General features: G+C 41.5%; 1 protein-coding gene across 4 annotated transcripts in view; it reads right to left on the bottom strand.

Annotated features, from left to right (window-relative positions):
* ACSL5 (acyl-CoA synthetase long chain family member 5) overlaps positions 1-12,149 on the bottom strand; it is a 48,489-nt gene that overhangs the window by 11,679 nt on the left and 24,661 nt on the right. For 3 of the 4 annotated variants that reach the window (XM_023729941.1, XM_004374850.2, XM_023729942.1), the window contains exons 4-13: positions 10,671-10,735; positions 10,468-10,569; positions 9,148-9,247; positions 7,982-8,160; positions 7,542-7,574; positions 7,404-7,455; positions 6,558-6,631; positions 6,138-6,215; positions 3,073-3,207; positions 471-605 (exon numbers count right to left, since the gene is read on the bottom strand). In XM_023729941.1, coding sequence (XP_023585709.1) covers positions 471-605; positions 3,073-3,207; positions 6,138-6,215; positions 6,558-6,631; positions 7,404-7,455; positions 7,542-7,574; positions 7,982-8,160; positions 9,148-9,247; positions 10,468-10,569; positions 10,671-10,735 — 953 coding nt within the window. Of the gene's footprint in view, positions 1-470; positions 606-3,072; positions 3,208-6,137; positions 6,216-6,557; positions 6,632-7,403; positions 7,456-7,541; positions 7,575-7,981; positions 8,161-9,147; positions 9,248-10,467; positions 10,598-10,670; positions 10,736-12,149 lie in introns of all 4 variants that reach the window. The other variant, XM_023729943.1, reaches the window with a different exon arrangement.

Genomic DNA, 12,149 nt, shown 5'->3' with positions numbered 1-12,149 from the left:
AGCCTAGCCCAGTATTGTTCTAAGAATTAAATTAGTTAATTTACAAAGCACTTAGAAAAGGGATTGACATTATAGAATAGCACTTAAAACGATAGCTATTATTGTCATCACCATATCTGGGGCCAGAACCTGCATTTTTTTTTAAACAAGTTCCTCAGATGATTTGTATTCTTGGGCCCCTCAAATTGCTTATAATCCCCATGGGGAGTCATTTGAAACCAACCACACCTAAAGGAATAAAAAAGAGTACTGGAATCTAAATAAAATAAAACGGGTTTTGTGCTTTTTGACCAATTCCCTTTAGTGGCAAAGTTGTTTAAGTGGGATCTTAGAAAGGTGATTGGGCACAGAAAGTCTGAAAGGATCTTCAGGTAGAGAGAAACTCAGCTATCAGAGGAAAAGCAAGGCACGCTGAGGCAGTGGGAAGACTGGACATTTGCTTCTCCCTGCCCAGAACTCAACCAACCTACCTGAATCTTTGCAAAGATGAGCTTGTCCCAGAAACTGTCCTTCCTGATGATACCCTTTTTCACTTCACTGAATTTACAGGCAATAGCCAGGTTCAACAAGAACTTCTTCAAGGGCGTCTTGGCTTCATTTTGTACCTGCAGGGTGATAGTGCCTCTTAGTTGGAAACCTGCTAGAGATACTCTCTAAGGCCACCTAGTTAGTGAACAAGAGATGCTGCCTTCTAGCTTCATAAAGAAGTGGCCCTCACTCATAAACTGGGTTGCAGAATAATGATGAGCCCAGAGAGTTACGGTCACACTCAGACAGAAGTAGACTTTGTACATGGACACAGAGCACCAGCCCCTTTAGGTTCCTGGTCTTTGGCAAACAGCTTTGACAACTGAGATAAGGATGTCTTCAGATGGTGATTAGCATCTACCTACAAAGTCAGCTGGGGGTACTTGACAAAAACAGCTCAAAAAGCAGCACACCTAGAATTTTGGATTTAGTAGGTCAATGAAGGCCCAACAAACCTGACTTTTTAAACAAGTACAACTTTACCCTCTCCTCAGATAATGCTTATATATACTAAACTTAGAAAATTACCATCTTTGTCTATAACTAAAGTGTCTCTGGCCTCATAGAATTTCCTACATAGATAATGTCTTCCCTCTAGGCTTAATTCTAACACTATTTTCCCAGCTGACATAACCTCACCTGTTTTCCCTGACTCTGGTCTCTCCAGGACTCTAAAACCCATCAAGCACACTCCTGCCAAATGAGCACTTCCCCAAATACAGCTCAAAGAAAACCCTTGCTTCCAAAATTAAATCCTGAACTCTATATTTGGCCTCCAAGACGTCATCCTACTGGAAGTGAGATTCAAAGAAATCAAAGTTCTTTTCCAGTGTGCTAAAATTGAAGAGTGCCTCTCCAGCCATCTCCTATATTTATGATTCCATTTCTGGGCCTTCAGCCAAATGGGGCTGCTCATCCTCACCTCTTAAAGTAAACTGTCCTCTAGGCTCTAGGCATCAACTCATAACCGTAACATGATCATTTTGCCAATATCCCACCGTCGCATTCCAAGACCTACACTCAAATGCTGCCTGCATTGTGTCATTCCTAATACCTCTCTCAACCGTGACAGATCTGTTTTTCTTCAACATTCAAAAGATGTACCCTCTTCCTAGAAAGTCACAAACAAAAAGTTAGAGACCTATGTTAAGAAAGTCCTCCATTTTTAAAATAAGCTTTAAAAGTGAGCTTTTTAAAATAAAGTATTACCAAAGTATAAAGTAACTATCTCTCAAAAATAGAAAAATGTCAACAACACAAACAAAAACTATAACAGCAACTGAATTGAATAATTCGTATCATGATGATGTATTTCTGCTAGAAACCAAGGCTGTCAATGTCCATGGGTCGTCTGTGTTCTAGAATTCTGCTTGAGCTAGCCAGCCCTCACTGAAGCCCTAATTCATTCCCCTAGAGTGAAAGGGAATGTAGAGTCCCAGAGGCAGGGGTCAAAGTACATGAAGAATGGCCACGTGTTGTTTCCTCAGGGCGCCATGCCTGTGGAATTATGAGATGGTTAAGAGCCTCAGCTCTGTTATTATATTGTCTGGGTTCAAACCCTAGCTCCAAGGGCTCCTTAGAGAAATAGCCAATCCAAGACTGGGACAAGAAATATACAAAATGAGCTTGAGACATCTCATTCTGCTAGAACTTAAGGAAGCTATAGAAGGCTATTGGGGTCATGCCAAAAGGATGCATAAGCAACTTGATGGGGCTCCCATATTCCCAGATGGGACCATTTGAACAGCAAGAAAAATAACTGGAAAGGATTAAACATACAAATATGAAAATTATGAGTTCATTATGTTAGAAATAAAAAGTCTCATTGTCACTTTTGAAGATTGCTGGGACACCAATTCATTATTCTGAAGATTAATAAGTAAAGGGAAAGAATCAAATATTTATCATGTCTTTATGGAAGAAACTCAGCTAATAAATGCAAGAGGCATGATAGAATTAGAAAAATCACCATTTCATACTCATTAATGGAAAATAGAGCAGTCGTCAATGATAGCTAAAACTCTTGTGCGACAATTTAATTCTAACCACCTCCCCCATTATTAGATATGACTCTGGGCAAGTTATATAATCTCTAAGGCTCACTTTCCTCATCTGTAAAGAAGAGCTAATAAGCGCTGGTATAATTCCCTGTACTTTTGTGAGGATTAAATGAGAGAAGGCATATGCAGTGTTTACATAGGGCCTGGCATCTCAGCAAGAGGCCCAATGACAGATAAGTGTTATGAAATCAGGGTAACAACTTCCTGTTAAGTCAGCTTAATTTTGAGGGGATCCCCTAGTCTCTGAATTGAGTTTTTTCTTCACAGGAGGTCCGAGTAAGCTTATCCAGAGGAAAGGAGGTTTCATTTATTATGGTATTTCATGGCTGTATTTGTAAATGTGACCAAGTAGATGCTATTAGGAGTTGGGGGTGGAGTGGAGCAAACTTCTTAGCAGTACAGATTCCTTAAGAACCTTTAAGCAGGCCTAAGCTGTGGATATTTCCTCACCACCAGGCCAGCCCAATAGAAGCAAGGTTAGTACCTTATCATAGATCCTGTTAAGGAGTCGAGGCACCGCGGGAAACATTGTGGGCTTCAGAGTCTTCATATCATCAGGCAGCAACCGAATATCTCCTTGGAAGAACCCAACTCTGGCTCCACAAGAGTATATAACAGCCTAAAAACGGAGCCAAAGAACTGCATTGAAGTGGGGCCTGTCTTGGACAGGACTGAGGGAGTAAGCTGAGATCCTCAGGCACGTCTCTCTGCACTGCATTCACATCTACTCCAGGTAATAGGACTCTGAGAGCCTGTCCTCAAGAAAGGATAAAAACTCATTTCTGATGGGGTGACAGGACGAATAAGAAGCCTGACAGTGAGACTGTGGATGCAACCCCCTGCACCCACAGTTCTGGATGACAGTCTAAGACATCATCCATTGTAAGACATCATTCATTATGTAGCACTAAGAAAAAAACACTGCCCATTAAACTAGGACGTGCCTTCAATGGTGAGACCATCCCATTTTCAGAAATGTTAAAATGTGAAAAAAAAATGCTTTTGGAATCAAGATTTTATTAATCAGGTATCAATACTTTAGCCCAAGGAATTGAATCTCATTTTGGTGTTTCATGTATCAACAGATAAGCTGGTTGAAAAAGTATTTGGGGGCAGCAGAGAGAGGCCTTTCAAACCATACCACCTGTGTATTTGAAAGGCTAGTGCTGTTTTCAGTTCTCAAATCAGCCTCAGAATAGTCTGAAAGACCTGGACTCCAGCCCTCCCCACACAGAAGGACAGCTCTCCTCTGGTACACACAAGACCTTAAATAGCACTGTGCTCCAACTCTCAGATATGGTGGGAAGACGCCCTTGATGGACATCTCACACCATAACTGGATCAAATGCTAGTTCCCTGCCCCTCTGTGGGGAGCTTCCTTTTCTTAACCCTAGATCTTTTCAAAAATTCTAATCAAAATAAAATAAAAAAGAAGAAACAATGTTGTCCTAGATTCAGTTGTGTCTCCCAAAAATACGTGTATCAATTTGGCTAGGCCATGATTCTCAGTATTGTGTGACTGTCCACCATTTTGTCATCTGATGTGATTTTCCTATGTACTGTAAATCCTATCACTACGATGTTAATAAGGGAGGATAGGCAGCAGTTATGTTAATGAGGTAGAACTCAATTTACAAGATTGGATTGTGTCTTGAGCCAATTTCTTTTGGGATATAAAACAGGGAAGCGAGCAGAGAGACCAGGGGAGCTCATACCACCAAGAAAAGAGCACTTGGGAGCAGAGCGCATCCTTTGAACCTGGGTTCCCTGAGCCTGAGAAGCTCTTCAACCACAGGAAGATTGATGACAAGGACCTTGCTCCAGAGCCGACAGAGACAGAAAGCCTTCTCCTAGAGCTGATGCCCTGAATTTGGACTTCTAGCTTACTAGACTGTGAGAGAATAAATTTCTCTTTGTTAAAGCCGTTCATTTGTGGTGTTTCTGTTACAGCAGCACTAGATGACTAAGACACAATTTGGTACTGAGAGAGTAGGGTGCTGCTCTAACAGATACCTAAAATGTAGAAGCAGTTTTGAAACTGTGAATGGATAGAGGACTCAGAAGGAAGTGAAGAGAACTGTTTAACACCAGAGAAGGCACAGATGGTGTGAAGCAGCAGCAGAGGTCTGGCAACAGCAGAGGACTGGTAGCAGCAGAACCAGGAGACCAGCGCGATGGCGCTAGAGCTAACCCACGGAGGGAGAGAGCTGAGTGACTTTTTGCAGGCTTCCTGGCAGAGTGGGGTGCCTCTGGGCACTTATTGGTGGAGCTAGGTTTGCCGACCCACAGAGCAAGAGAGCTGAGTGCCTTCTGGCTGAAGTTTACTGGTGGAGTGGGGTGCTTCCAGGCACTTATTGGTGGAGCTACAGAGTTTTGGAACACTTGCCCCAACAGGGCAGATGCGGGCATGAGGCCCAAGGGACTGAGGGGCCTTCTACGATGTTAATGAGGGAGGATAGGTGGCAGTTATGTTAACAAGGCAGGACTCAATCTACAAGATTGGATTGTGTCTTGAGCCAATTTCTTTTGGGATATAAAAGAGAGAAGCCAGCAGAGAGACAGGGGGAGCTCATACCACCAAGAAAGCAGCACTGGGAGCAGGACATGTCCTTTGAACCTGGGTTCCCTGAGCCTGAGAAGCTCTTCAACCAAGGGAAGATTGATGACAAGGACCTTCCTCCAGAGCCGACAGAGACAGAAAGCCTTTCTCTGGAGCTGATGCCCTGAATTTGGACTTCTATCCTACTAGACTGTGAGAGAATAAATTTCTCTTTGTTAAAGCCATCTACCTGTGGTATTTCTGTTATAGCAGTACTAGATGACGAAGACAAATGTCTCATATTCAGATCAGGATTAAAGGGTAGATAGTAAGCTCATGAGCCCTGGCGGCACAGTGTTTAAGAGCTTGGCTGCTAACCAAAAGGTCGGCAGTGTGAATCCACCAACCACTCCTTGGAAACCCTATGGGGCAGTTCTCCTCTGTCCTAGAGGGTCGTTATGAGTCGGAATGACTGGACGGCAATGGGTTTTAGTAAGCTCATGAAGGTCCCTAGTTGGTGCAAACGGTTTGCTCTTGGCTACTAACCTAAAGGTTGGCAGTTCCAGTGCACTCAGTGGTGCCATGGAAGAAAGGCTTGACAATCTCCTTCTGTAACAATTACAGCCAAGAAAACCTTATGGAGCAGTTCTGCTCTGTAACACATGGCGGGGGGTTGAGGGGGAGTCTCCATGAGTTGGAATTGATGGCAATGGGTTTCTTTTTTCTTTTAGTAAGCTCATAGTTATGATCTCACTGGACTCACAGGTGCACTGTGTAGAAGCAGGAGCAAGTATTAGCCCTGTTTGACACACACAGACTCAACCAAGAAAGGCTCTGCTGCAAGTTATGGCAAATGCTGATTAGGACTCAGGTGTGCCAGCTCCCTGCCTATGCCCTTCCCATTAGAGAAAGAATCTGAAAGTACTGTACGGCTGCCTTTGGAATAAACACAAGACTAGCAAGCCAGGGCCTCCTTTTTCACATACCTGCTAGGAAGACAGGATACTCACCTGCACAATCCTCTCAAACATATGAGCCAAGGGGAGGTAGGATATGCTCACGTCTTCAGGAGTGGGCTGGAAAGTATCCTATACATCAAGGAACAAAGAAGAGATAGTATTGCTTGGATTAATGTCAACTTTCTCTTCCAAAGGAAAATTAAAAACTATCCTTTTCTAGGTCTACCATATACAGTTGTGCAGGTAGTACACTGCATAACTTTAAAAGGTAACTTTAACTGCATGGAGTGTATACATTTGCAGTGATCCTAAAAAGGCCAAGGCTTGAAAATACAGTCCCCTCAACAAAGACCACACTGTTTGTCCACATTGCACTGTCCACTTTAACCACTTGTTTTAGCTCTGCTTCCTCTAATTGCAAGAATAAAACGTTTACTACAGATTCACATTTTCTTTCAGTTGGACACTGACCTCTACACGATACAGGAAACCAGCAACATTTGCAACGATATTTTGATGGGTCAGCATGACTCCTTTGGGGTCACCTGTAGGAAACAAGAGGTGGAGAGAACAATCGTTACACAGCCTTTGTCCTTGAAACCAGAAGTTAGATTCAATTACTTCCGTTCCAGAGAGCCAAACACTTCTTCTGTGACTATGTATTTTTATGGATGGTATTTGACTGTTTATGAATGATATATGGCCCCCAGAAATTCTACTTACTGAAAGTATTGTTAGCCTTCTACTATTACCCAGGCACAGCTATGATCCCAGACAGCAACACAGTCACAAAGAAAAATTCAAGTAAACCCCTTGTGCTATTTTCATTTTGGCGACTTTAGATCTAGCAATATTATCTAGTTATTACCTTATAAACTGAGTGTAGTGGAATGAGTTTAACTGTAGGTCATCATGGGCCACATTAAAAATTATTACAAGTTCTAATAGATGGGTAGCTGTAGGGTGGGGTCACAGCAATTTGTGGGGATTATCTATCCTATCTCTGGGTACTCTTGATTGAATGAAACCATCCAGTGATGTCAACATGAGAGAGTAGTGGATTGGAGAAGAAAGTTGACTTTCTGGGGCCATCTTTAAGACTCCTGAAACCCATTGGCTATAAACACCTCACAGTGTATTCAGTGAGGTTTATTTACTTACATTTATGTTTGGGCATTCACACTCAAAAGTCCGAGGTTGTAAGCCCTAAGGATAGGGCTCATGGTAGGGTATATTTACCAGTGCACCAGTGACTGGGGACTCAAGATATGTTTTTGGCTGACCAGAGGCCTCTGAAACAGCTTCATGGGCACTGACCTGTGGTTCCACTGGTGAAGCAAATGACACTCAGGTCTTCTGGTTTAGGAGGCTGGCGGGGAAAGGAAAGGGCTTAGTCTACCATGAGTTTTGAGAGCTGAATATGGCAAGACTCAAATTCAGGCAGAGAAAACTTACCACGGGCTTTGTGAAGTTCTCTTTGCCTATATTCTACATGAATGGAAAACAAAGAAAGAAAGACATTAGCTAAGATGGATAGACTTATGACAAATGCATCCTTCTCTTTCCTTTTCCATGAGTATACTTTGAGATCTGCCCTCTTGAGGTTGAGATTCCTGGCTCCAGAACCCACATCCTTAATTACTATTAAATTCCACTGTCTCCATGTATAAATTATCTACTTATGGATCTGTGCATGCTAGCCTCCCATCTTTTTACTCATTGGCATGGGTTTCTGAGTGGCCTTGAAGAAACTCTTTTCAAGGCTTCACAGTATGAGTCTGATTTACTCTTCTCATGCCACCACTGGGAACAACAGACCTGTGCTTGTGTGAGGAAGTCCTGCAAGCTGCCCATGGTGTCAGATCATCCTCTGAGCTGCAAGCCCAGATCCATACCTCAGCATCTAACAGGGATAAGATCTCAACTCCAGTCTTCTCCCCTCTTTGCTTCAGGTCATCCTCAAAAGGGTCCATGACGATGATTATCTTCAGCCCTGGGGTGAGGCCCTTTTCCATATTTTCTAATAAGACTGATGCCTTTTGGGGTGTGTCACAGATCACTGTGGCAATATCAGCTGAAAGCAGAAATAGAGCCAGATGTCACCCCCTACCCCGACTCAGCTACGTACTTGATTGCCTGGCAAGGAGGAAGAGAGGTTTTTTTTTTTTTTTTTTTTTAGTTTCAAGCTAGTGGGTCCCCAAAGGAGATTATGCCTGCAGATTAGATTTGTAATGTACAACCTGAAACATTCCATTGATAATAAATGAGCTTAATTGAAACAGCATCACAGAGTGTTCTTTCATGCTGGCAACACATTTTACAATCTGTAGAGGAGCCACTGGTTATGAATAGTCATTTACACAACATTTATGGATCACTGACGTGTGGTCTTGTCAACATGTTTTATTTCTGGAAGGGGAGTAGGGAGTAGGAGAGAAAGGAGAGCAAAAAGTGGGGTTTAAAAGACAAGCATTTTATGATTCTAAGTGTTAGCATTTGCTTTGATACTTATTTGCACAAATAGAAAACTGCTGATTGTGTTTATTGTTCAAATGAATCCACTTGCTTAATCTACTAGTTCCATGACAGAAAGTGACATCTTGGGTACGTGAAAGGGCTATTAGTTGCCCACTGAATTTAGACTTGTTCCTCTAACCATGGTAATGAATATTTTCCTATAGACTCACATGGATATCAGTACATGCTTGTTAACCATACTGACTTGAGTTCACAAGGGTAGGAAATTAAACCTGTAGTTTCACAGTGACTTAGTCAATTAAGTTCACTCTATGGCTTATACCCAAAGTAAGCAGTCTTGCCTCTAAGACATACTGACTGCTACACCACCTTGAAGCATTTTATTGAAACCTCCATCTGTGCATATCCCCACCTTGTGGGCTTTTTATAACTTCCCTATAAGTTGTATCCTAAGTACTACAGGGCAGTAAAGACTTGAACATTTTCTGGCTACAGCATTCCAAGCTTGCTAACAAAAGCAGATATTGAGGAGTTACTCATCATTAAGAAAGAGCCGAGTTGTATTGTAATAGCAAAGTTTTACCATTGTTGACAATGTATATGACGGCTTCTGCTCCCAAGGTGTCATACAAGGGGACAGCTACCATGGAGTATGTGTAACAAGCCAACTCAGAGATGATCCACTGTATGGAAAGAAGTTCAAGTAAGGACTGGAGAGCACTTTGAAAAGCAAGAGTATTAATTCAGCCATTTAATCAACAAATGCCTATTCGGTGCCTTTTAGGTTAAAAAAAATTCACTGTGTGGGCGATAGGGACTGTTACAGATACTTTTATAAAGTCATATAGAGTTAAATAAGAGACATATAATAGGCACAGAGATAACTAAAGGTAGACTAGAGTACAATGGTAGAGTGTGATAAGTTCCAACTGTAAGAGGTACAGAAAGCATCAGGAAGTTTTAAGGAGGCAGAGATCACCTTCAAGGGTGGGGTAAAGCTATCTGGGACTGCTTTCAGGAAAGTGATAGAAATTGGGCAGGGCTTTGAAGGACTCGTTGGATTTGGTTATGGAGATAGAGGCAGAAAAGACAATTCAAGGATGAAGGAAGTGAATGAACAAAGATAGATAGGATAGCATGTGATATCACTATGGAATCATGCAGAGTGACAGGAAATAGAACTGAAAAGATGGGTCAGAATCTACTGATGCTGGGTCTTGTGTATCAGTTGAGGTTTGGTATTAGGTTCCTCAACTAGAGTCAAATATACCTCTTCTTGTGGAGGCTGGGCATAACAAAGATAGGGCATGTAGATTCACCCAAAAGAGCAGCCAGTGACTTCCAGATTTAGGGGGTTATGCAACCTGACTCTGGTGGTCATGTCATCCAACTACTCCGAACCAACTACTCCGAACCGTTTAAAGACTTTCTGATGACTAGGAGATAAGCTTAACTCTAATCATCTTAATGTCTAAAATATGCTTCCCACTTGTTATGTAAAGATGACTGTAGCCAGTAGCACTGGGTGTCTTGGTTTATTAGTTCAAGTACAACATGCAAGTTCCAACTCGAATAATACTATGTCTTCAAAATCTTATTTGCCAGTCCCTGTGGCTTCCTTTTTGTCCTCATCCTACAATCACACAGACATGAAATGGCCCATTAGTGATGGGTTGAGAAATAAGAGAAATGTAGACTCCTAGCCTAGAACACTGACATTCAACCAGGAATTGAGGAGGCCCTGACCTTTAACCCTTTCAAGCTGAGGAATACCAGCTTCCTGAGATTTTCAAGTAGCTCTGGTAAGTCATCAGCAAATGTCAGAATGCTGGATTGTGGATAGGTTTATAGTGTTTAGATTTAGCTCTGACTAAGTTCATTGAGTTAAATTCAACATGGTTACCTCTGGCCTATTCTGAGAAAAGATGCCAACAAATTGGTCTGGTGGTGGCTTATATCCTTTATGCAGGAGATAGGAGCCCAAGTACTCTGCTCGATCAGACACCTATAGAAGAGGAAAAAAGAAAAAGAAGCTAAGACCAGAAAGAGATCAAATTATCTCAGGACAGCACATTAGCAAAGGAGTCTCTCCGAGGCCTGACTTACCTGTTTGTAGGATAGCCATCTGTAGGGCTGGTTTGGTTTTCTGTATCCCAAGCAGGGCCCATTGTCTACAAACATAACATTAAAAAAAATAATAAGCTCCAGTTGTGAATCCTTTGGATCAGGGAAGGTAGAACGGGATTAGGAAGAGGCAAGACACAAAGGATAAACCCAGCAAGAATTTGAGCTTCTCTTATGTGTCCAGGAAGTTTAAAGGCAAAGCAGGGGTGGTTCAGTGCAGGAATATGTGACCTCCTACAGTAATTTTGGCATTCAGAGAAAGGCTTCAGTATGGACTGACCCATATAACATGACAAAGTAAAAACCCAGAAGTCATCACAGACAGCCTATCTTAAATAACCCTGCACTGGGCTTGCCTATAATAAAAGAAATGTATGCTTATAAAATATAGAAAAAAAAATCAAAATATATGAGTCATTAATAATCTCATTTCATAAATACCACTTTTAATACTGATAGTTCCTTTACAGAGTTTTACAGAGTTATGTTCATTCCATAATATATAGTTTGGTATCCTGTTTCCTTCCCCAGCTTGATATAAACTTCCCATGTCATTGTTTCTTCTAGGTAGAGATTTCAGTGGCCTTATTATGGCCAACCGATCGGTGGTTCTATCATAGCATCATAATGCTATGATAAATATTTTCAAATTGATACTTTCAAATTTGTCACATTTTGTTAGGATAGATTCCCTAAAATGAAATAACTGGGTAAGGAAGGGGAGGGGTCAGAAGAGCTCAGGTTTTGAAACCTAGCCCCAGGTTGCTTCTAGAGCAATTGTAACAATTTACCTTTCTCCACCAGCAGCATATCAAATTTCACCATGCTCTCATAGGAACAAAATATTATCTTTTTAAAATGTCTACTGGTTTGATAGGTTTAAAAAGGCATTGCTTTTGTCCATGTTTCTTTAATAGCTAGTAAAGTAGAACATTTTCCCTTACTTGTTAAGTTTTATTTACTTTCATGAATCAACTGTTCATATACTTTGCCTGTTTATATGAGAGCGTCTGCTGAGATACAGAGGCTCATAAAGAGCTACAAGAATGAAGGAACACACACACATACATTTGCCATCAGTATTTTTCCAATGTGTGTCTTATATTTTTCAATAGAAGAGTTAAACTTCTGAACATCTAAACTACTTAGTCTCATTTAAGATGTCTCATTTAAGATGAGACTAAGTCTGGGGACATCCATTTACTAGAGTCAAACAGCTATCTCAGCTCTTAAAGCCAAGATATTAGGCTAAGGAACAACCCTAACTGCATGGGAAGCTGCCAAATCTAAGCCAAATGAGGCTGAGTTATAAATAGAAAAGTAGAAGGGAAGGAAATTTTACCCAGAGGATGTAGCCAAATTGCTCAGAGGAACTTAGGTCTTGCCCAAAGGAAACATTCAGAGAGAGGGTTACTAGACATTCAGGGGTAAAGAAAGGAGTTTCTTTACATAGTGACAGAG

This window comes from Trichechus manatus, unplaced genomic scaffold, assembly GCF_000243295.1.
Source record: "Trichechus manatus latirostris isolate Lorelei unplaced genomic scaffold, TriManLat1.0 scaffold00031, whole genome shotgun sequence".
NCBI classification, from domain to species: domain Eukaryota; kingdom Metazoa; phylum Chordata; class Mammalia; order Sirenia; family Trichechidae; genus Trichechus; species Trichechus manatus.
The sequence above is the reverse complement of the archived record's forward strand: the minus strand, read 5'-3'. Positions and strand labels throughout refer to the sequence as shown.